This window comes from Lepisosteus platostomus, chromosome 7 (genome assembly GCF_059453375.1).
Source record: "Lepisosteus platostomus isolate fLepPlt1 chromosome 7, fLepPlt1.hap1, whole genome shotgun sequence".
NCBI lineage: Eukaryota > Metazoa > Chordata > Actinopteri > Semionotiformes > Lepisosteidae > Lepisosteus > Lepisosteus platostomus.
In genome coordinates this window covers 48,524,401-48,550,822 of record NC_142617.1, presented here as the reverse complement: position 1 = coordinate 48,550,822, position 26,422 = coordinate 48,524,401, and the positions used below count along the sequence as shown (strand labels likewise).

The window sequence follows — 26,422 nt, the reverse complement described above, 5'->3', positions numbered from 1 at the left end:
AGAAATAAGCGAGAGACAAAGAAACAGAGATGACAGATAAAACTGACTTGAATAACTTTTGGAAACAAAACAATAAGAATTACAGGCACCATCAGACATTTTTTATTGCAGTGTCTTCAAATGGTCAAGAGTATTTTTACTTAAAAATGAAAACCTCCTTTTGTTTTATACCAGATGAAAATCAGCACAAATACCCCAGTTTCCCCAACAATGGAGATAGCAGGTTCATTTCTGGAAACCTGATATATAAAATGGCTTAGAGCATTTTAATGTACACCGTATCTATGTGACCTTATGAACGTGAGTCCAAAAATTCTCCTTATTATTTAAGCAATAATATCAACATTCCAGTACATACTCTATTTATTTGCCACAGGTAAATAAACCAAAGTCATTTTTCTTGCCTTAGCAAAGCGACGCATGAAATGGGCCAAGGCTTGAGGATTAGGGCATTCCAGTTTTTTGATGATCTCAAAGCTCTGGTTGAGCTGTGTGAACACATCCACCACAGAGCAGGAGAAAAGAGCATGTTCTGATGTTTGCTGGAACTGAGGAAGAAATAAATAACAAGTTGTTTGAGTACCGTCAGAGAAAAAGTCTCTGACAAGACTCCAGGAAACTAGGCAAGAGACTATTACAAATTACGCTCCCGTTTTACTGTTTTGCTGGTTTCTGCTTATTTAATTCTTCTAAAAACATTAAAATAAGCAACAAACAATACTCAGAAATAAAGGACAAAATGGGACAGAATATCAGACACAAAATAATAATGCATTGCCCTAATGCAAATGACGCTGTAACAGAGAAATCCTGGTATTTGGTATAATTTAAATGTGAGACTATAGTATGAAGCTCTATGCAATAGCAATTTATGTCTTATGTCAAAGAAATGTTATCCAAAAATGCTATTGGTGTATAATAACTTAAATTTACTGTATTTTGTATACATGGGAGATACTATCAAATCATATTGTATGCAATCAATCTGAATAAATATTCATGATATGTATTCTTACTTTCTGAGGAAGTGCTAAATTATCATCACTGTCCCAGAAATATGTAACTGCTGCCACAACTCACATATACACCTTTCACATCCTGCTACTTTTAATAAATACACTATTTTTGGCACAATTCTCTGCAGAAGATCCCAATATTTTCCGAGATGTGACTTTTAAATAAGGCTTATTAAAAGCACATAAAATGCTTTATATTATTATAATTGAGACTGTTCATACTTACACCATCCTTTTTATCCCTTTCTAATGCTCCATGGAGAAATTCCATTGACACATCTTCATTTTCATCTAACCACTGAATGACGAAGGGCTCAAACCATCTGTATAACATTAAATGAAATTGTTGGATATTAATCAGCTACTGAAGAAGTAGTTTTCTTGCTAATATAAATGTTGTACAGGATGGTAACAAGGCTATGGCCTTAAAAAAAGTATACAGTTTAATACAGTTTAAAAAGTATGATACAGTTTAATGCATTCTTCAATGTTTACTCTTGCATGAATAGAAGTATTCATTTAATGTCTTTTGTAGAAGAGAAAATTGTTCTGAATTTTGAAACTTGCTTAAGCATGGTAGTGCAAGGTGTACAGTATGATGTCATACAGTGAAGCCTCATCTGGTGAACTAAAATTCATTTGTAACATTAAAGTGAATCAATTAATTGCAAGGAAATTAATTTTGGAAAACTTTACTAGGACAACTTTTCCTACAGAGGAGATGTTGTTAATTAAGCCCTGTATTGAAGGACTAGTCTGTGTGAAGCTCAGAGAGTACTGATTTGGTGATTGAATGCATTTTCATTACTTTTTATGCTATCACTTGCTCAGTGAATTCTCAGGGCAACAACAGAGTGCACAATAAATATCTAAGTTGCTCTATTTTATGATCAGATGAGGAGTGTATAAATTATCATACAAAGGATAAAGCAAGAAAACAATGAGGCTCTTAAGGTCTTATAACACCTGTATGCTTTGTGAGGTGCACTGTGAATGCCATTAAGATGGTATGCATATAAGGTGTAAACAGATTTTAGGAATGTATAAGAAACACAATATTTCTTGTATAAACATGCAGAAAATGTTCATATGCAATCAGATCATGATTACAAACACACATATTTTCAGATCTTTTAAAACTGACCTGAAAGGGCACAATGTCCGTATGATACTACTGAATATCAATCTGAACTTAAGGGTGACAATATCAGGAGCCTTCAGATTTAAAAACAAGCTTTCCTAAGCTACAGTATGTCTCAGTTAACAGTGCCAGAATTATTGCATTTTAGTAATACTAATGTGTTCCTTGATAGGTAACACATGTTTAGAAAATATATTTGCATATTATACTGGCTATAATACACACTAAATGTATATTATACACTAATTTAATTTATACATTATTATATATTATATTGATTATACTTTATAAATATATAAAATATATGTACATTTCAAAGACACCTGATGAAAAACATGGCCAAATGGTTAATGCTGGGCTTGATGTGAGCAGATGGAGATGAAACAGATTTGGAGATGTCTAGTATACTGTAGCTCTCTTGTACTGGTGAAGCAATTCTAGCACTTGTGGTTTGTTCTCTAAGGAGCCCACCATTAATATTAATAAAACATGAGGTATTGACTGATTGACAGTTTGTCATGGCAGTAGATGTGCTATTTTGTGTCTGGAACTCTGCCATGACCCTGCAATTCAGATGAATGGCTCTGCTGCAGTGCTGTTGCTGAAGCAGCTGTGTGGTTTGAGAGGAACGAGTGCTAAGGGGCATGTACTGTATAGCACAGCATGCTCTGCTGCTGAAGGTGATCTCTGGGTCATCAGAAGCAATTTTAGCACAGGCTTTTGACTTTTCCCTAGTGTGCGTTTCAGAAATTTGGGATCCACAGGTGGGACTTGGAACTCATATCCAAACATGAACAGTGAAGTTAAATGCATAATTTTGCACGCTCAGGTAGAACCAGAGTGATTTCTATACAGTTATTATCATACCCCTGCCTCACAAAAGGCTTCCACATACTGTACTGTAGTTTTTATGATTTTATTAAGACAATATGATAATAGTTTCCTTTATGCAGAGTTTTCAAGAAACTCCAATTTCTATGTCAGAAGTACCAGGGTATTTAATGGCTTTGGGCAGTGAGTTCCTCAAACATGATACTATTTGATGAAATAAAGTAACTTTGTGATGTTCCTTATACCCAAAACATGGGGTAAGAAGTCACTTCAAGGCACTTGGCTTTTCCAAAATTAGGCCAAATAAATCTTTGTTGTATTAAATATTTCAATATCATATAAGACACTTGTAAAGTAAAAAAAACACAGCTATACTGTAGTATGTAATTAGATTTGCAAGTAAATCTGAGTTTAACAGCTCAGTTAATCTGCGTGCTATAGGTCAGTACAGCAGTGAAACCAAAGCCTCTGATGGTGAAGAATCTGATCAGATTACTTCACTACACAATACAGGTTACAGCACAGAACCCTGTGGAACACCTGAAACAACTAGGACAAAATCAGAGCTCAGATAGCTGAGATTTATGGATTGGTGATCCCTAGATAATTTTCTAGGATGCTGTGACTGACTACATCAAAAATTGCCCTTGAGTCAGAGAAAGATATTAAGTGACTCAGAGCCAGAAGCCATCAGGAAATCATTAACTACCTTCGTAAGGGCCATTTCAGTACTACAGTATGTCTCTGTCTAAGCCCCAGCTGAAGAGGTTCAAAGGGCTCATTAGATAAGACTGTAATTGAGCTGCAGGTGCCTGTTCCAAAATTTTAATGAAAATGGCCACTATGTGTTAACCTTTTTGTGGTTGTGTAAGTAAGAGGAACAAGATAAGATTTCAGAGACTCATTGGTTAAGTTAGCAATAAATGGCCAAAAACATTTTATTATCAACACAGTCACATAACCTGTATTAATAGCAGCAAAATGAAAAACTCAAACCTGTGAAGTCAGGAGAGGGTATAATTGTCATGGATGCAGGACGAGAGGTTAGCATTCTATTATACTGATTCTTAGACATCAATTACTAATGTATACTGAAGCTCTGCTACTCTTCTGATTTTCATTTAATTTTGTACTGAATTTTAATTTTGCAAAGTACAGTAATGTCCTCATAAAATCTAAACATACCTGTAAAGTCGTACAACAGTAATCATATATTTATTTTTTTAAATGATTATCAGTATCATCTTTTATAACAAAGGATGTATGGATCAATGAGGATTTATCAGTAGGAATACCTACAGAGAATATTCGGGCACGGTATCCTTGAAAGCAGGCAGGTCTCGAACATACTCATTATGAAACCACTTCACTTTGAAGTGCAAATTCATGTAATCTGTGCTCTTGCATAAACGGTGCTTTTCATGTTCTGCAAGACAAACAGAGCAATAAGAACATCATTATTTGGTAACATTTTAGAATTCACATCATTAGAAAATAATCTGAAATTTCCACTGGATTATTAGATGAGAACAACCCGCATTTTTCTGTTGGCTGAGAACATCCAAAAATTAAACAGATTTGATGGAGCAGGTTTGAATTGTAGAACAAGCCATGCATTATTTCCTGCCATAGCTAGACTCTGTTCACATGTCAAGAATAAAATATTACCTATAGTATTTTTAATCACTTTCTGTTACCAGTATAGGATGTTGAAAAATCCCAATCTTATAAAAATGTATTTTTATTAGTCTACCCAACAATGTTCACTTGGGTTTGGTGTATAAAAGAATTCCCTGTTCTGACGTTTTATTTTAAAGCACACAGACACTTCACAATGCATCTTAACAGAAGAGTCCTATCTGAGGAAAATAAAATTACAATACGATATTATATTTACCACTGAACTCCTGGATAGTTCTGACAGCTGTCCTTTTAATAGCCTTTTTTTGCCAAATACTTTAAATTACCTTGCAGATGGGAAGTAATGTTTGCTTGTGTAGGCCAAGGTTACCTAGAACCTTAAAATGATCTTAAACACTTCTCTCAGTTACCTGTTGGGTCTAATTACTGGTTTGACAAAATCTGAAAACATGTAAACAAAATGCATTTCTAGCTGAGCTCTCTGCTGTCTGCTTCAAAGTAGGCTGTGGCAGGAAATGTTGGTTTCATGTTCTGAAATCCTCTAAGGTATTTTAAAGTGTGTCCACTGAAATTTGAGTGACCTTACAGGAAAGAAGCACCTAATAAATCTAGACTGGGCACAAAATTAAAGTTAAATTGGATAGAGAAAAAATTCTGTACTACATTAAGAAGCAGGTCTACAAGCAGCTACCTGTAGGCCTATTCAGTCACTAGCAATCTCTAGGAAAAATATAGTGACAGACCTAGCAAAAGGTACTGTACAAAGAAAATTTCACCTTAAGGGCATAAAAAATAAGAAGGATGCATATTATCTGGGTTGATAGAATAACACTGACATAATTGTGACAACATTTTTCAGGGTATGGCAGACAACTTCATGGGTAAAACTAAAATGGGAGTATAAGATTTGAGAGAAACGTTACTATCCTGAATCTGGTGTGGCATTATAAAATTTAACCTTAAAGGTGCCATTCATGTACTGTATGACCCCCAGGTCAAAGCAGTCTTTCCTTAATTTTCACTTGAGCAAACCTAAGAATTTAAGTTTACGGTACCTAGCATCAATGAGACTGGATATAGACATGGCATGGAAAAAAACCCCACTTAAAATAACTACCATATGTGTGAACCTGTTATCTAAAAAAATTAAGAATAGTTACACAACCATGAATACTGTACCTGCTGTAAGGTTAAAAGCAGACTATCTGCACAATTAATTCTATCTGATAGTATATAAAAGCATTAATATATCTTCCTTAATTTTCCCTACAGAATTCTGGATAGCTGAAAATGCCCTTTAGTTGATTAATTTTAGTATAATATCAAAGCTGTGGAAATGACTCAGTATGCAGTGATTCGCACCAGGGAAGGGATGAGAGAGTTGTCGTTAAGACTTCCGCAGGGAGTTTTGGAAGGACTTAGTTTTAAAATTATTTTTTTGAATGACTTTTATTCTACTGCTGCATGAGGATAACTGAGGACAGTAGATTTAAAGTCTCTTTTCTCGTTCACAGAAAGCCTGGAGAACTTTGACTTTCACAGCCCACTTTCACAGCCCAGAGACAACAGTGCTGCAACAGCTAATATGAACAACAGCATCTCCTGAAGCACACAGCCTCTTCATATCAGCAGTCAGAAGTGTTTTCAAAAAGCCTTTTGCTCTACTGCAAATGGGTTTAATTCCTCTTGAGTTTCAAAAGTAATTTAACGAATAGAATTACCTAAATCAATATCTAATCTAACCGAGAGTTTGGTTATCATCTGCTTTTTACTTTTTTTAATAAAAGTTTTAAATTCCCTATGTACAGTATGCAGCTTAAGATTGTGATGTGAAGCAGTGAAGACAAGCCTTTGCTGAGAGACATACTGTATTTCCCCTTTGGCAGCACTGAATGCTACAGGGAAATTCCCAGGGTAAGCACTGGATAGCCTGGCAAGCTTCTCACATCTGATTACAGTAGAAGCTGGCCTCAGTGTAACTTTAATCTGGATTCTCTCAAATTTTATTCAGCTTTAATACTTGACAAGGTAATTCTCCTTTCTCAAGGTAACAACACCATCATCCTACCACACCTATTGACAATGCCAATTCTATCATCCATGTGCACTTTGCGTTATCTGAAACTTTCACAGACAGACTGAGGAAAATGTAGCCTTATCTTATGCTGTTGTTGTTTATTAAAATCTCTGTTGTTCACACGTGATTTCTTTCGGATATATTTCAGAATTTAAATAAACACGATTAGTCACAAATAAATTAAAAAAAACATTTTAATGATATGCTCCAGAGCACCACAAAAAATTCATAATACCTGCTTCAAAATGGTACCATTATTAATTATTCACGCATTAAAATAAATATTTCAATGGAAAAAGTGTGCCACTCATCAAGAGTAATATGACCATTCTGCTATCAAGGGAAAGTTAAAAGGCCTTTCTGAATTTTAAAACAGCTGGCACAATCTTTTTTCCTTGTCAAACCTACTTTAACTAGATATCATTTTAGTTCTCAGATTCCTTCAAACCTTGAACAAACATTTAAATACAGCTGCGAGTAAATTAATTCGGAAAGTTCAAAAGGTTTAAAAGTATAGCTGAAAAAAGAAATCAAAGCAACAGAGCGCTGTAAAGAGTTTTATAAAATACACTGTGGCCTCTATATGTCCATTAAGTAGATAAATTATTTAAAGTCCACTTTTACACATGGATGATTAAAGGTTTGTCACTACAGAATAACAAATGATTCTGCAGACTGTGGTCCTTAACATCAGTACAGCACACAGGGAGGTTATTCCTGTTAATGGTAAATTTATCTGTTAACGCTAAGTAAAATCAACACAAAAATCAACAAAAAAAGGATCTTCTAATAACTGAATAAAAGATGGAATACATTTCTTAAATTCTACCATTTGCAAAATGTGTATTATATAAAGTATCTCTTATATATACTATAGATTATTGAAGGAACAAAATTATATTATTACATTTAGTATTTATATGCTGTATATATGTTAATTGCATTTAAATGGTTCAATTAATAAGTCATTATAGGAGACCTGACAATAAAAGGGTGATTTCATATGTTTGGCTTCCATTTTTCTATTAGTGTTTCTGGACAAAATATATGTATGCATGCAGACATTCATAGATCTTTTAAAATCTGGTAGGAAGAAATTATACAATGTGACAGTGCCAGCTCAATAACCGTTAGCTTGTAGTGCTGACAGCTTCATAGTATCACAGTGGATTCTCAGCTCTGAATCTGGTGCTGCGAAGCCCCAAGCAGTGACAGTGCTATAAAGAGCAGCGGCAGTCAGGTCTCTCATTTCACCCTTCTGTCTCTAGTGTCAGGGCCCCAATCCTGGGGACACTATTACTACGGCGGAGGTAACATACAGTAGAACAGTCTTGAGCACAGCAGAAATCAGGCCGAGATCTGTGGGCTGGGGTGGCAAGTGGCATGCTGGGTTAATCTCTCTCAGCACTAATTACTATAACCTCTGGAGAGGAGCACTCTGACATTTCTGTTCAAGTTATAATGAACCAAAACATTGGGCATAGCACCTAGCATTAGTAAACATGATTGAAGCACCTAGGGTATAATGGGGGATGGCACAGCATAGTGGGTACACAGCTGAATTCTGACAGGTTGTGGATTCAAGCCCTTGCTGCAGAACTACTGTAGTACCTTTGAGTGAGATATTTTACACAAGTGGCCACCCAGCTGTGTAAGTGGAGACCAGCATTGCTGGGGGTGAGCCCTGTGGTGGACTGATGTCCTTTCTGGTGAGGGGAGTCACACATTCTCTAGATCTCTTAATACCATGGAGTCCAGTATGAGCTCTGGTATTATGAGCTACAGTGGCTCCAGTATGGACATTACCTTTTACCTAGGGTATAATGTAGTATTTATACAGGTTTTAAAGTAAAACTATATTTCTTTATGCAGAATCATCTCATTTTTGAAGTCACTAAAATTGTAAAATAAAGTATTGTTTCCATCTTACATTACAAAAGGTATAGGGAAAACAAAATAAATAATACAAATGCAATATTGTTTTGCACATTAAAGCTAGGATTTTTCTAACTTCATAAGAATTGTCATTAATTTTGCTCATAAGGAATCAGATATAAGAAAACATCTGCATGATACAAATATCTTAATTCCCAATATACTACAAGTAATATACTAAAGTAACTCTAATTCAGCATTTTACCTCAGGTTTTTGTAAAGTATGAGATGACAAAACACTATATAAGAAGATAAAATATAGCTTCCAAATTCTGGAAAATGTAATTAATCAAAATCATTCACCTTAATGTAAAACATAGAAATAGAGAACTTATAATTTATCAGTCTCACAATAGTACTGAAGAATACCTCCTACTCTTCTGTTCTTATCAGAGAATGTTAAGTTGAAGAGAAGTTCTTAAAAGATCATATTAATAGTTTGCTAAATATAATTTGAGTTTAACCAAAGTGATTTATTTTGAACAAGCATTCATCAGAACTGGCCCATTTGTAGAACAATGGAAAATAATATTAGCATGCATAACGTTTGTATCATTTTAGAAATACAAAATAAAGTGCATCCAAGCCATGCGCAAGAATAATAAATCACAATGGTAAACTAATAACTGAATATAAATGGATAACAGAATTGATTACAACAGAGTCCAGGAGCACATCCCTGGAAGTTTCAGAAGAAAGAATCGCTCTTATTGCAGTACACCAGCTTTCTAGAAATTCACAAGACCCCGCAGCACAGCCAGGAAAAAAGTTATTCTGAAATGTTTTGAATCTAAGAAGGTGTGATCCTCTGGTACAATGCCCAATCCAAAACCCAAGGCAAACCTAAACACAGTCAGGCAAAGTGAAAGAATTACAGTTCCACAGAAAACATCTCAAGGCACCACTGATGAGACACAGCCAAAAAAAGTTTCACAACTACAGAAATATACAGTATCAACATTATACAAGTGACTAAAGCTGTTTCCTCTCCACAGTGGTGGCTGCATTCCAGACTGTATTCCTTAAAAGAAATGTAAAAAAGCAGCTTTAATTAAAAAATAGCATTCAAGAAATATTCTTTCTTAGTTGTGAATTGCTCAAGCTAGAGAATGCAACTCCAATATGACACATTATGGTAGAACATCCTGGTGCACACATACAATAACTCCTTAAACAATCCTGACATGTAACCAAACAATCTCTCTGTGTGAAGGATAAACTTGCGATAAATGTATGAGCATCCCTCTGAATACAATACCACCAATTGCACAGCAGGGACTAGTCCTAAGAGAGACAGTTTGTCAAATAATAATACAGCAGCTATTTTTGAGGTTTGGTAGAATCATACACCATCAACAGTTATCATATGTCATATGTCAGTAAATGTAACTGCAGTGCAAAATTGGTTGATTTTTTCACTGTCTCCTGTGTTAGCAGAACATTTTGCTTTACTCAGAAAAGATCAATCTCTCAATTTTTTTCATGAGCTCGTCCCAATTGCCTCATTTTAGACCAGCCTCCATCAATGTACAGCACACGGCGAAAGTGCATGCACATGGGCTCAGTTCCCAAAAGTGAAAATGATTTATCATCGTACTGGCAAAGAAGTTGTCACTGGGCAGCCACCATGTTTTCATGGATTTCTAATACATTCACTGATGTATGGCATACTGTATTTCTACAATTCAACAACAGGAATGTCTTTTGACTCTTGACTTTCAGAGGGCTGCTGATTGTGCTTTCCGTGTGAAGAATTGTTTTACATAATTCATAAGGTTTGCCTGAGAATGTGCATCACATTCTGTCAGCTGATGCTGTCAGGCGGACTTTAACTACTGTATTCAAATTCAAAATTATCCTCATTCAACACATATTCTACTACAACGATGTATATTCTTCAACAAGTACCTTGGTGAATTCTGACACATATTTCTAATGACGTCCACTACAATTAGACAACACACTGGACAGTCGTTTCCAGTTTTTTCAGTGATTGAACTGGCAGTTTTAATTTTTTTTCACAGAGGTGCACTGTGAAACCATGGCAAGTCTTCTACAAATGGGCTGTAACATATTACTGCATTTTTTAGGCAGCTAGAAAAAAACATTACTGCATTAATGTGATGCACATTCTGCATAAAAAGTGAAAATATCAAACCATACTATAGAATGGTAATAAACCCACAACTTGCATAAAAGGAAAAATAATTTATAATGTTACTAAAAGAGGTGACAAAGACCTTTGGTGCTTGTGCACACTGTAGAACTGATACAGTATACTGTATATAACAAGACTTGTTGTTGCATTGTTAAAAAACTGAACAGCAACAAGGGATTATTTTATTTTATTTACTGGAGACATTTGCTTAATTTTTTTAATTCAATTAGAAAATGATAATTATGAATTACGAATTCTGGGAGTAGAATGCTAACCTCTACCTACATTTGCGTCTGTTGTGAAAAAGTCTATTTATTAATATTAGGTGGCTTTTTATAGTTGTAGATTTAACAGACACCACAGACAGGTCTACCAGTGGTTCTCAAACTGTGGTACGCGTACCGGCAGTGGTACGTGGCGTGCCGCCAGGTGGTACGCCAAATGACCCTGGAACTGTGTTGTGTGCGCTGAAAAAATCGGGACGGGTTTTCATATTTTGGATTTTTATACGTGTCGAATACGCAGCCTACGTACTACGATACAGTGCGCGCTAATACTTCAGTGGACACAAGAGATACTCTGTAATTCTATACCACTCTATAGGAATGCGTGCTATGGACGCAAGTGACCAATTGTATTTAAAAAAAGCTACTGTATCTCCAGCAAATAGGGAGAAAGGAGAATGTGCGTGATTTTGGAACAATGCCAACGTTGTAAACACAGGAATGCATAGAAATGCGTGCTACGAACGCTGGGACTGTAATCTTGTGAGCACAGGAAAGCGTGAAAAATAACAGAAAAATATTTAAGAACTGTTTTAAGTTAATTTGAGAAAAATACACAGAGCGTCTCTGTGTTTCTCTCCCTTGCGCATGAAATAAATACTTAAAATAAACACTGAAATAAAAACGGAAACGTGGAAAAATGCAAGCTTGCGGATTGCTAAAGCAGGTAAGCCCCACACTATTATGTGTGGAGAAAAAGCTGCTGAACAGCTCGACCTGCTGCCCCCCCCGAAAGACACAGACATTCATAGAATTATTGAAATGAAGGATTATATCAAAAGATTAAGATGAGCAGATGTTTTTCACTGCAATTTGGCCAATTTGCTCGTTTACGTTTGAGGGTACGTCCCGTGAGGACTTTCTGTTCTGTAAGCCGCTACCAACAGGAACTACAGGAGAGCATGTATTTCAGCTTCTGAATGAATTTATCGAAGAGAATGGCATCGACTGGATAAAATGTGTCGGAGTTTGTACAGACGGTGCTAGAGCAATGACAAGCCGACACAGCGGTATAGTTGCACGAATTAGAGAGGTTGCTCCAGAAATTAATGGTTTCATTGCAACATCCACCGCGAGACCTTTGCCGTCAAGAAAATGCCTGACGATTTAAAATCTGTTAGACTGTTGTGAATTGTATCAAGGCTCGAAAAATTAATTCACATCTGCTTTGCTCGACTAAACAGGCTCACTGAAATTTATTTTTATGTGTTGTTTTTTTTCCTGTAAAACACTTTGAGAAGCCACATTTTAATATATCAAACAAAGTTTATTATTATAATATTTATTATATGTATGTGTGAGTGTGTGTGCACATGCGCTCATGTTGGTCATTGATAATTTCTGGGGTTCCTATGAGATGATGACTTGTAGGTGGTACTTGGATGCTTTGGTTGGATTAGGGGTGGTACTTGGTCCAAAAAGTTTGAGAACCACTGGTCTACACAATCTTCCTTTTGCTTGGTATACAGTATCTAGAGTGTCCAGTACATACAGTACCTATTCTGCAGGAGGTAAGTATTGGAGGTGTGCAAGCTTTCCTGTGTGATGCAAGAACAGAGGATACTGCTGGAGGCCACTGGATAATTGGATAATAATAGAATAGCTTGCTCAAAAAAGTATCTAGTCAGCTGTTGGCTACTTCAGTCACGTCTGAACCTCTTAATCCCCTGGCATGCATGATTGAAACTTGGCAACTTGGAAAACACTTGAAATCCCGACCAGACTGTCAACATTAGCTTACAAGTCTTGTAGCACTGAGACACTTGATGTGAGAAGATTTTTATAGAATATTTAAATTCTTACCAAGAACACTCAAAGCTCCAGCTCATTACAATCTTGTCTGAAAGGCAGGCTGTCCCCAGAACATCTTCTTACAAGTACATATAAGAACCACAGCACAGGAATTGTAATTTTCCACAGATGATATATTCAGAAAACAGCTATATGTAATGAAATTCCACTTTAAATAACATAAGGAGTGCCTAGATCAATCACCATTTCAAGAAACAGATTTCAAAATGGGCTCTGCGACAACCAATAATGCTGAAAAATTAGTGCCTGACTTCTGAATAGAATGCTGGAGCAGTGCAGCAGAATTCACTATAATATAGCAATTTTAATGATAGCATTTATTTATTATTCATACGTGAAGATTGCTGTGGAGGACAGTGTATAGTTGGGAAATCCATCCCATAATAACTAGGATTGTGTGACCTAAAACTGAAACCCACATACAGTTTAAGCTCCAGGTCATTGAAGGTGCTCATTATCCACAAGAAATAAATGACTTCTCTTTAGACAGCTGGGTCATTTGAGAACTGTTCAATGCTTTTGCTTTCCTCCCCATGCCAGAGTCTATATATAGAGACCCATATTCCTTTTGTAGTTAACTGCACCTTTGGGAGTCTTGAAGGCACAAGTTAGTGATGGATGGTAAACTATATCACAGAATGAGTGACAGTTATTGCTTCTGCGTTGTTTTGAAAGAAGGAATGTAAAAGAAAGTACCATTTTTACTATAAATTAGTGAACCTGTAATTTCTGTCTCTGAAAATGATACTGTAGCTATTACTAATCTACTCAAAAATATAAGAAATAGAAGACATGAAATTAAGACACACTAAGGCACTGAAACAGGATGGAAGGAAGAAATCAGAAAGGAATAATTTCATTTGTAATCAGTTCAAGGGAAAATTCAGTCAAAAATCACATATACTGTACTGTTCCAAACCGCAGTATTGAATGTACTGGGTTATTGTTTAATAAACACAGTTTGAAAAAAAACATATAGCTGAATACAGGCATCTCAGACAGAAAATATAGCAGCTTCTTAAACAAGAGTGCGATGTTCTTCTGTGGATGGATTACGATGCATTGGGTCCATTGCAGCGTCTGTATATATACTGTACACTAAAATAACTAAAATAAGTTTAGGCTCTGAACGAGACGGTAAAAAGAGGCATGCCACACTTCAATACATGCATGCTGGCCGAAGCCTTTGGAAATTGCAAGAAGTATTTTATAAGTTTGAAATTTTGGGAAACTCTGCAATGAGACAAGCTGTTTCACATAAAAGAGAATATTTAACAAAGCTAAATTTGTTAACTGATACTTGTTCACAAAAGGTTGAAAACCCAGGCTCAAGACCAGTACTAGTCCAACGTTTCTCCACATACAATTTAGCACATTCATATGCACACTGCAATGGGAGTGATTCCTCGCAGGAGTCTGTCAGTTCAAGATCCTCTTCTTCTTGTATTAGAGGAAGACATCGCTTCTTGTTAGGCTGGCTGTACTGAAAGCACAGATTATTGAGATTTTGAAAGTGTGAAGGAACAGGGATGTTTTGGATACAATTATTATACAATGACCTAATAAAATTGGAACTGTTGTTTTGATTCATGCCCTTTTTATTTTAGACTGAATTTCCCCTTTAATGTTCATACTCAAAACTTATCCTTGCACGTCCATTTAAATTTAGGGAAGAATGGGGCACAATGACACATTATTTTGTTCTTAGAAACCTGAAGATTTAATGGGCTTTCTTGATAGCTCGTGGGTAAGGCAGGATAATTATCCCCCTGTGGTATGTCTAATGTTATAAAGGAAGCAGATACCATAGCAAAAGATCAGAGCATTTTCTGAAAGATTACACAATATGTGGGGTGCAACGAGACATTCTATTTCTGGAACAATAAGGCATCAAATACAGAAGGGAAATGTGCAATAAAATATTCAAATTAAAATAAAACCTTCTGTCATGTTCGTTTATTTTGTTATCACCAACACTGATTAATATATTATAAACTGTACCTTATTCTTCAATTTAAAAAAATCTTTAAAACATGCTTGATTCTAGCCACATGGCTTCAGTCATATAAATCAGAAACATTAGAAATACATGATAAAACCAACTTCAGGCTACCTCAGCCATGAATGTAATAGGATTATGCTTCATCATGTTCCAGCGAAATGCCTTTGGTTCTTGGATAGTATGCAAACTTCAACCAACAAACCTTCTTTTTCAAAAGTGACACGCCTGGCTTACTGTACCGCACTGAGTATATGACTGATATTCGATATGGCAAGCCCGTATGGGGGTTCACTGATTTAGTGAGCTTTGTAGCAAAGATGCGTGGCTTTCAAGCAAGTATGATGCCTAAATGTTGCACTCTTATCTAACGTTTTAATTAATTAAAACAGGACACTGAAAAAATGACCCCGTACAAAAAAAAAAATGACCAGAGAAGTCATATTGTATCGAACCAACCATGTTGCTGAAGACTGGCTTCTTTCAAAATGTATCTGGATGAGATCTTCAGATTAATTAGCTACAAGCAGAAAATAACCTTAGATGGGCCAAATAGAACTCTGCTCATCTCAAGAAGTCTATGTTCTTATTATGTCTCATTTTGTTTATAGCAGCAGAACTCTGCTATAAAAATTCTGAAACAATACGTGTGCTTTCACCTCACCTCATTAATTGTTATTGAGTGGGCAGACAACCCTAAATTTAGAAATGATGGATTAAGATGGTGTCAAACCACAGACAAATTAGTTCCCAATTCATCCCCTAAAAAAGCATTTGTCTCTTTATGCTTTCCAAAATATTCTGGTTTAACAGCCATGGTCTCATAATGCCAGTCTGTAATATTTCAACTAGAACCATAAACTCTCTTTTTAAGCACATGTCAGCTATCTTCATGATTTGCAATTTTCACTAACCTTGGGACACTCAAAACCCCCCAACAACTGACTTCAGTTTTCAAGACACAGGTCACGGGCCATGTGGGATATGAAAACAAGATTGTACTTGTCAGGGTGCTGAATAAAGTAACCTTAAAAAGCATTCATCTATGATGGCTGTCATTCTGCACAACTATAGTGCATTTATCCTTGCATTTAATACTGACTGCCTTAAGGGCTTTCTTCACTATCTGCCTCTGGCAAAAAGTTTTACAGAGTTGCAGGACATTTCAAACAGTTTCCTGTGTATCTGCAACTAGTCATTAGAACTGATATGCCTGGTCACTCAAAGCACAGGCTTTAGTCTTTCCTTCAGAGTACTTTTTACTCCTGAATTCTGTTACTACCAATTTTAAAGAGGAAAATGAAATCCTAAGAGAATGAAAATCAGATAAAATTCATTGATGGCAAACATCTCATTAAAACGAGAAGGAGATCTATAATAAGCCTTCTGTGTTCCCTAATGCAGACTAATGACCAGAATTTTTAAATAAAAAAAAACAGAACCCTGCAGAGGGTTTACTTACACCTACACATTTCTTGCATTTTTCAAATGCATTTTTGATCTACTGTATAACTCTGATTCAAATTCTTAGTTCATTTTTGATGTTGGTTTAAAGATAAACTGCTAGACGACTGCTTAAGCTAAGTGGAAAAAGAGAAGAATGAATAGAGTTCGGTCAACAGCATAAATGTATCCTGAGATATACAGTAAGCACTTAAGACAAGTTTAATGATTTTCAGGAGTTAAGCTGAATGTCCTTCCGTGTATTTTCTCTAGGCAGTCTCTCTACCACCATCATTTTAGTTCCTTCTTTTTAATAAGGTTTCTCTGTCTTTTTACCGAGTGTTCAGATGATCCTAGTTTCGTTTGAATATTCATGCTGATACAGGACCAACCAAATAACTCTTTTTGTCCAGAATTATGAATGTAATTTTTTCACATTCAGTATGACACCACATTCCCAGCAGGGCTGTATGGCATACTGTAGGTCAAGATCAATCTTCCATAACAAGGGTACCAAAATCTACTAGGAATCTTACTTGAATGACCAGCATGATAATTTTTGGTCCACATTTAGTACCTAAATCAACACACATTTCTTTTGACCAGTGAAAGAACAAATCCACCTACAGTTGGTAATTGAGTTAATGTGCATCTCAATGATGTATTTTTAATGAAATAAATGATAAATAATTAAATTACATGTAGAATTATTGCACCTGCCAGTATTTCTAATTTTGTGTTGTTTGCTTGTTTCTGAGAAAATATTTATATTTGTATTGTGGTTCTTGTTTGCATGTTGTGATTTGGTTTGAAGAGATTTAAAAGCAGACACCAGGAACAGAAAGGTATACAAGTTAATTAACTAGAGCATCTGCCCACTGCACAAGACAAAAGTATTATCAAAAAAAGTTGTGTTGTTCCACCATTAAATAAGTTTAGAACACTTATTAAATGTACCATGTATAGATTTTACATTACATGTACTATTACATCCTTTAAAACTTAAATAAACCCTTCAGATTTTCATTATAAAATAGTATAACGAGTTCTGGTTTAATCCAGTTGGTTGTGGACCAACTGCCTGGCAGTAGGATGAGGAAATAAGACCCCCATGGATAATTAATGAAGGAATGATGATAAAGTCAGGGTGGGGTTTGGGGAGGCACACCACATAAAAAATAACAGAAGGAAGATAGAGGGACTGACTGGGGTGTTTTAGAGTATTTCAGAAAGTGACATCATGGAGGACTACAGTGGAGGTGAATATACTGTAAACTTGGCTGCTGTCACAAACTTTCATTTACATTGTAATTTATTGCATACAACTGTGTTTTGTTTAATGCAGAACCAAGTACATTAAATGAAAAACTAAATTTCGAAATAACTAAACTGCATGTGCTTTCTTCCATTTTCTACACTCTGAAAGTGCCGGAAAATTTAGATCTGTTATGGAGTAACAGTTGTCTTAATCGGTTTTCTGTTATTTTCACACCCACACAATAGCCAGTAACTGTGATTTAGAAATTTAGTATCACTATAAAGTATGTGAAGGCTATAATACAATCCCTGAAAAAGCTGAAAAAAGCAATGGCTCATTTGATCTTAACAAAAATCCTGTCTTTTTGACATATTTACTAAGCACAGCTGTCCAGAAGCCAAAATTTCCTTTCTCATAGTCAGCCTGTTCTTCATAAGAAGGACTCAAGAACATATATGGTCGCAGCAGCTTGAAACAAAGCAGTATCCTGGAAGAACAATGATTCTTCTATTTATTTTTTCTAATTTCTATTTTTATGCTTTGGCTGATTTAATTCGATTAGCCCCTGGCTAAGGAGAAATCACCAATAACAAGGTATACCCACAGCAATAAATAACCATGCAGGGAAGAAAGGTATATCCAATCTAGAAGTTCAGAAGAAACAATAAATAATCAGCAGTTTTCTTAGCAAATTTCCATTAGCGAATTAAAGGCTCAGCGTTATCACTTTTCTTTAATTCACATTATCAGATTTATAGTTCAAAAGCATCAAAACTGCAAAGTATGTGTCTTTGTGAAGAAAAAAAACTAAGAACAAAAGACAAAAACAATTGTTGAGTTCTTCTACAAGGCTACAAGGCACTTTGTTAGTAATTAAAACATTTACTGCAGAATGTTAAAACAGCAGTTGGAGATAAATAGAGAGAACTATTTTAAACCCAGGCAACCCCATGCAAGGGGGTTCACTGGCTTGTGTCTTTTCCGATGAGGAGAATCTTGTGTTTTTTTCTTCTCTTGTGACATCTCTTTAGACTGAATCAGTCGTCAAATTGCCTCAGTCAAAGGGTGACCTTCTCTTCAGCATCTCCCTTGTTAGGGATGAAGTAGGAAGCCCAGCATCTGTGACGCTTTTACAGGGGGAATTTGGAGTAGACAGGTTTCCTTTAGGCCCTCATCTCTTCCCACTCAGTTATCCAAGGGTCAGGTCTTGCCAAGAGGCTGTGGGGCAACATTAATATGAAACAACGCGACTCTGGGGTTGCCTCAGATGCCGTCAGAGAGTGTTTGCAAGTGAAATGCAAATCCTACTTTATTTTGCCAGCAGTTAAAAACTCTTCTTGTGCATTCATCTAAGGTCACAAGAGCTTCCCAAATGAAATTGGAAATAAACTAAATCCCACCCCAGGCAGATTAATTGAAACCTGAAACAGGTGTTAGGTTCTACATTTCTGCATGTTATTCCTAAATGAGGATTATTTCACGTGAAGGGTAGTAAGGGAAAATTATTGCTGATGTCTGTAGATACAGTAGTTTTCTGTGGCTTGCAATGACTTCAATGAAAAACTGAACACAGCAAACTAGGATTAAGTGAAAAATTAAAATTTGAACATGGTCAATGCTGAAAAAAATGAAAGGAAAACACCCTTATGTTCTTTTAGCATTTGCAATAACCTTTTAAAAATACCGCAGAACGCACTTGTTTTGGATTGACAACTGAAATAACACACCTATGTGCAGAATGCTCTGCTGCTCTGGTGTAGAAGAAGCAAATAAGAGAAAAGCAGAAAATAAAAGAAGAATTATAATTGCACCTTAATTTAACAACCACTGACATTGTCCAAAAATATCAGGTGCATTTTCATAGCCTGCCTCTTCTATTTAGAAAAATCAAATTAATATCTGTAGTAAAATTCCAATGTTAGTCATTCTTACGAGATTAGAAAAAGGATCTGCAGCGCTTATCCTACACACGTGGGTGAATCCATTATGATGAAAAATGCATAAACTAAGTAGTAAAAGTAAATAAAGGCATTTGAGATGCACAGAGAAATCTGAGTACAACACAGAACCTGAACAGATGTAATCAGTGTCTGAAATGTTGATTACACAGCTCATATTACACAACTTCTGGCAATCTTAAATTACTGTACAAACAGTTATTAAACTGTACCCATGTTTGCAAGTGAATTGGCAAACATGGTAGGAACAGCAAGTACATGGAAGATGAAGTTTAATGTAGAAAACTGCAGAGTATTACATTCAGGCAGTGAAACTAGAAACTATACTGAAGGTACAAAATGGAAAACGTTTACTGTAGATTGAAGATACTACCTATCAAAAAGAATTAGGTTTTTATGCTGGCATCATTTAAATCTTCCACACAATGTTGGGGAACAATATAAAAGGTTAAAAAAACATCAGGATATACAATAAAGTTAGAAGTATAGAATTTACACTTAATCAAGGGATTTTGTGTAATAACAGTACAATGCACTAAGAAGACATCATTTAGAAAATGATGTACAATTTTGGTCATTATGTTGTAAAAAACAGTCATGAGAAGAGTGAAACAATGCACACAAGAAGTACTGTATTATTAAAATATTTTCCCTGTTTCCTTGTTATGTAGTTTCTCTGATTATTATCACAGTTTCTCCAAATTTTATCAGTAACTATTACCTCGAATTAACATACTGTAGAGTAGCAAGACTCATCCTTTACTGCCAAATTGAATGAGCTAAATTGAGGTGCATTTTTTACTTTTACAGCCCTTGTTTAGGCCTGGGAATGCATCAAAGAATTTGTGGATCAGCACACTCAACTAAAGAGAAGACAGTTGTATTATGGCGTTACGAATACTTAATCACAGTTTACAAGTACAGTGACCTACACAAGAAGAGTTTAAGAGCTTCACAGATTATTTTTTTGTTTTACTGTGTAAGAAAGTCATAAAGATGTTTTTCCATCCATTTAAAAATAAAAATGGCATTGCAGCCTCAACAGAAGGTCAGCTTTTTAACATGGTCCCTCTACAGCAAGATATCTACATTTGCGAGGGTTTGATACAGACAGCCATTGGGAATAGTCAAATTCACACCTAACCAAGTCAACCCCTATACCATCACATAATGTACGACAGCAGGTATAGTTAAAAGAGATAAGTAAACTCTGATAATTAAAGTACTAATGCATTGGCTTGAAATTCATCTAAAAAGCACCTAAAAGAAACAACAGTTATTAATAAGTTGTAGTAATCGGTGAAAACAAGCAACATGAATCCCTCCTCTGAGCTTAGCCTGCACTTTCTCTATCTGCCTCTGTGATTAGCATGCCCCACTGTAATGAAACAGGCAATAAAACTGTCAGTGAGCCTGTAAAGCCCGTCATTCCCCATGCTGGTGACACAGAACCTGGAGTTTTGGTTATGATAGTATAATATAGTATAGTATATGATAGTACAGTATAAGAACGAGACCAGGATGCTGGGTAGTGGGTCCTAAGACAGGTGGCAGGGAGAGGCTCAATCACTAGCTAGCTTCATCCTACAATCCTAGTTTGTTGCACTGCTAATTGGAAAGTTGCAGTAAACAACATTAGGTTTAGTTATATCCCGCTCTGCTCTTCTTTTTTTCAAAACCTTCTCGGCTGGACCAAATAAGCTGATTCAGAAATGTTCAATTAACAGATGTTGAGACCGTTCTGAACTCCAAAAAACTCCCACATAACCTAAAAAGTCCTTTCAGCATGGCAGTGCGCGAATAAAACAAGAAAATCTTAACTGAACATCATAAAATTTGGACTACTTACAATGATTATGAGGTCGGTAAACCTTATGCCACCAATAAGCACTAGTTCTGTGTTTTACAGTGATGAGCAGCTGAATACATTTACTGGGGGCTAGCCAGGAATTCTACCCTTGCATGGTATTTTAGCCAACTGCACATTCTTTTTAATTTTCAACTGCTACTATGGTTTGGATTCCAACCATTTTAAATGACTCTGTATAAAATTAGAAAAGGAATGCTCTGATAACTTCTTGTCCTGTGCCTCAATTTCTATCAATCCAATAACACAAAATCTGACCATCTAATGGTGGCAGGTTATAAACTGTAGTCTCAGAAAAATCTCCAGAGTGATTAATAAAAGGTCAACTAAAAGTGCTCTCTAAAACCATACTCAGCTAGAAAAATTTAGTTAGGCTAAAAGTAAAGAAAAATAATGTAAAAGCTAATTGTGTCAAACAGACAAAAGAGTCTTGTTTCTGAAGGTATCAGATTATACTTTCTTGCCAAGCTAACTCGAGTATCGCCAAAACTGGAAAATGAAGAACATTGAGACAAGAAAAACAATCTTGGCTTTCATAAATAACACCACTTTTACATTAATAGCTTTAAGCAGGCTGTCCAAATATCATATTAATGGAAGACTCAATCTAGAGAAAATAAAAGCTAATTGAAATGACGTTTGTCTGGCTAGCTGGAGTTGCTGATTTTCTGCCATGTTGCCATCTTCTAACGGCTCTTTGGGGATAGGTTCACATTCCATTCAAATTGCAAAAAACTGTGTGTTCTAGATGAAAGTCCACTTGATAAAGCTCCTCAGTGGAAGCTGAGTTATCTCAGTAGCAGAATACCAGCTACTGCAGACTTATGGAGGTTTTATGGAAAAAACACTTGAAAACAGGCTCAGAATCACATATTGTACAAAGCTCTATAGTATGTCTCAAGTGTTTTTATTCTGAAACCAATACAAAAACAAGCTTTATACAAAATACAATTTACCTCAAAGAATAACTGCCATTATCCCAGACTGAAATGAAAAAAGAAAAAATCTTCCTAGATCTAAATTGAGACAAATGGCAGCATAATAATTTTGGAATTGTTGAGTTGTTACAAAACAGCACTTTCTCGAGGACATGCGGAAAAACCACTAATGTACAACTGCCTGTCCTCTCATATAAGCCATTAACATATTATTCTATAAATGTTTGTTTAGTTAATCCTCACACACATTTCATAAAGAGCGCAGTCCTTTCAAATATTTCTCAGATGTTTTTTTATAGGGTTCTAAGCAATGATTTCATGCACCAGTATTCTATTCTTGAAAAAAAACCAAAGTCGTATTACAGAGCTTTTATTCACACACATTAAATGTACCATTGGGAGCACTAGCTAACCATCAGTGAGCTCAGACCTGCAGACTACAGCTCACAATACAAAGTGCTTTTAAATGAAAGTTACGCTCATCAAAGAAGCAAATTAAAACATTTCAGCGCTTATCCTTGCATGCAAGCGATTAACCTTAAACATACAACTTGAAGCTATTACAGAACAGCCTAATCATTTTTTGCATGATATTGAAATATTTAGATTTTAATAAACATTTTAAACTGAAAATAAAAAGAATATACTTAAAATAACTGCTGCCTTTTCGGAACAGTTGAAAGTTAAGTTTGGGCAAGTTACAGGTTATTATCAAATAACATAGTATTTAAATTTCTAATTTATTAAGTCATTTGTATGTGATCATAAAGGTTCAATGGGCTTCTGTTGATTTGCAAGGATGAACAAGCTTAAAACCCTAATTAACTAGTTCACAAGAAACATTCCAGTTGCATGTAAAAATTAGAAACAATTAAGAAAAGGTAAGAATCCTAGTGCTAATGTTACCATTCAATATCACTACTAAATTCTAACAAAGATTTACAGGTAATGTTTGGCTTGGTGTCTTTATTCTTGTATTCCTTATCTAATTTATCATAAATACAAAGGATTCATAAAAGCCATATAAATTCCTATATGAGACTTGAGTCTGACAATCTGAATGACTGCTTCATGTTATAGATCTAGCTGACCATTTATCTCCTTCTGTGAGTATGCTCTCAATCAATAGTGGGGCTATTTATGGATAGTGCTTCAGGGTTTTAGTTTTAATGTTCATTTTCTGAATTTGATCTTTAGGTAAAGCAGTGCACATACACAGGTATACAGCTATTGAGATACTATACTGTATGGTACTATATATATATACTGTAACTTCTATTCAGGACTCCAAATAATATATCAGCCTGTATGCTGCCCATATTTTTCTTTTTTTGTTAATGTTTCTAGCTCTCTTTCTGACATATTCATGAGTATTTTTTTGGGGGTTAAGTGATTAAACAAGTTACAGTAAGTCAGTTTTCATATCCTGAAGTCACAATAAGCCTTAGCTTCAGTGTCTTCTATTTTCAGCACTGCTGATGTCTTCAAATACTTATTTGAAGCATTTGAATTATACTTAATGTATATATTAAGCAAGTATAAAGTATACTTGTTATATTAAACTCATTACCTAAGATTAGAAAGGAAATGTTTCAGAAAGAAAATGATTTACCATGTGTTAATGATATGGTACCACTGTCACTTCTTTCCATAGTCATTGTGAATCTTTAATTCGCTATGGTCTATATTTGGAGTGGCAACAACTCCCCAAATCCAATTAATTACTCTTCAGTAACCCCAAAAGGCTGAAGAACATGGTTACCAAGCCTTTTGCTTTATTTTTTGACCTTTCAACCCAAAGCAGTTAAGCTGTGATTTAGTCCAGTTCACTCACATCTGCTGGAAACCCATAGGGGATACTATAGTGCATTCTAATCGATTAAAACATCTTTCTTTCTATTCTCCTAAATTCTCCTAATTTCTCCTAAATTATTATTGAAATGCTAAGTGTAACAAATTTATTTTTTTCCCAAGTAGTTAACATTTGACATGCTCTGTTACCAATACGGCATAATTACTCTTTATTGACTGGTTCTTGTCCCCTTGTGTAATCTTCTTAGTCTACCCATGGTATTTTTTTTCTGAAGGACATAATTGATTATTCTGGCCCCTGTTCAGTAGAAGGTCAATATTCTCTTCCAGATTTCTCTTTTTTATACCCCAGGTTTTGTTCATGCCTTTGTGCTTCTGGTTTCCATTTGGATTCATTTTTAATGTTTCACCTGCTATTGGATGAATTTCATATTACCTCCATTAAAACAGGGTTTGATTCAGCAATTTACATTATATTTATTTCTCCTAATAATAATCCAGTTTGTTGTATAAATTTGGAATGGAGACCTGATTAAGTGGATAGTGACATCAGACCTGGAGGTGAACTGGTAATACAGTACATTTGCATTAAGCAAACTTAGCTTTAAAGAACTTTTCCATTTTGAGGTTATTCATAGGTCCTACACACCTCTACTTACAATAGCTTGGTGTTATCAACAGATACTATTGTCAACTCTGTTAGTTTGGGGTAATGGGCACCTTTTTTCTCTTGTTTTGAGATTTCCCCCAAATTAATCAATTTTGGAAATATATAAAATATATATATATTTGGAAATATAAATATATAAAGATATTTACAGTATACTGTGCTTCTAGAAAGGTTTGCACCTCGACACCACCCAGCTATTACTTTGTTGGAAGCCTGGGCCATTGCTACTGATATGGTGGCTCAGATGATGTGATATTTTCTTTCTCTTGTTTAAGCTTTTGTTTCTCTTTGTTTTTTTTAAACTAAAATACTGTAATACAAGTTGTGTATCTCCAGATGTGTATGGGGTCTGCTTTATTCTGTAATTGAGTCTGTTTCCACCACCATGTTGTTGGGGTTTAAATAATTGAAAATGAAAGAATTGTTAAAAACTAAGAAGCATTTGTGATATGTTATGTTGTGAGGAGAAATAAAATTAATGGTCAGAGTTAAAATGATAAATTTCAGAAATTGTGGTTTCCTCACAAATATGACAACACTGCCTAAATGTCCACTTGTTTACATATACTGTATCACAGGGGTAAATTGTTGTGCTTTCTGTACTGTACAAATATATTTGCTACAATTTGTCCCAAGTTCCCACAATGCATTGTAGAACATTCATTTTAGTCAATGAACAATAACAGGTAACTGGTATGGGAATCAGGCCTTCTATATTTTTCTTCAGTTCACAGCCACTGAGAGCCCATGCCACAGAAGAGTACATCTCCTAGCTCTGTTCTAGCTTATAAACCTTAAAGCAACCAATTATCTCCACAGAGAAATTATCTGTTATATGAAGCGAAGGTCTTTCTAATCACTCAAACACATAAGATGCAACTGTTGTAGTTTGCTAAAACTCTCTTGTGTATTCTCTTACATCAAATCGATGATTCGGACACTCAAATTAATGTGGTTTTCTCTGGTTTTTGTGTGGAGTACTGTCAGCAAAAGCAGACTCATTTTATTTAGTCACAACATATTGTATAAGCACTATCAACTTGAGATAAGTACAGCTGAAGTGTAAGCTTTCATAAAAACAGATAAATGGGTGCAGGTCTAACATGAATGAATCTGGCAGCTCCTGTCTTTGACATACTGTACTGATGTTAACCTGTTTGGGTATTAGCATAGCACAATTGATGAATGGAGAGTTTCATCTGTATCAGTCTAAACACCCCTCTCTGCACAGGTTAACTTTTCCTGATCAAAGGAGAATTCCTTTGGAATTGTCACTACTGTAACTACAAATTAAATTCTCTTTAAAGGAAAACAAAAAGATGTCTCTCTCATATGAAATTTACACTGTTCATCTCTGCTTTTTATATTTTATTGGTTTCTTTTTTCACCTGTAGCTATATCTTTCTTTCTTCTCACATGCTGCGTCTGATGTGTAGCAGTGTACCATTCCAATAAGTCAAATAAAGAAACAACAGAAAAACCTTCCCTTCTAGTGGTATGCAAGTCCATTCAGCACTGCCAGTTAATCATAGACTCCTCAGGTCTGCTCTCATAATGTAATAAACAAAAGTATTTTGAGAAA

At 35.4% G+C, this 26,422-nt stretch overlaps 1 protein-coding gene across 1 annotated transcript in view; it reads right to left on the bottom strand.

The window, feature by feature from the left end:
• The window catches only part of unc13c (unc-13 homolog C (C. elegans)), a 141,785-nt gene that overhangs the window by 38,517 nt on the left and 76,846 nt on the right, over positions 1-26,422 (bottom strand). The window contains exons 19-21 of the mRNA XM_088640914.1: positions 4,288-4,414; positions 1,243-1,339; positions 405-548 (exon numbers count right to left, since the gene is read on the bottom strand). Coding sequence (XP_088497040.1) covers positions 405-548; positions 1,243-1,339; positions 4,288-4,414 — 368 coding nt within the window. The remainder of the gene's footprint in view (positions 1-404; positions 549-1,242; positions 1,340-4,287; positions 4,415-26,422) is intronic.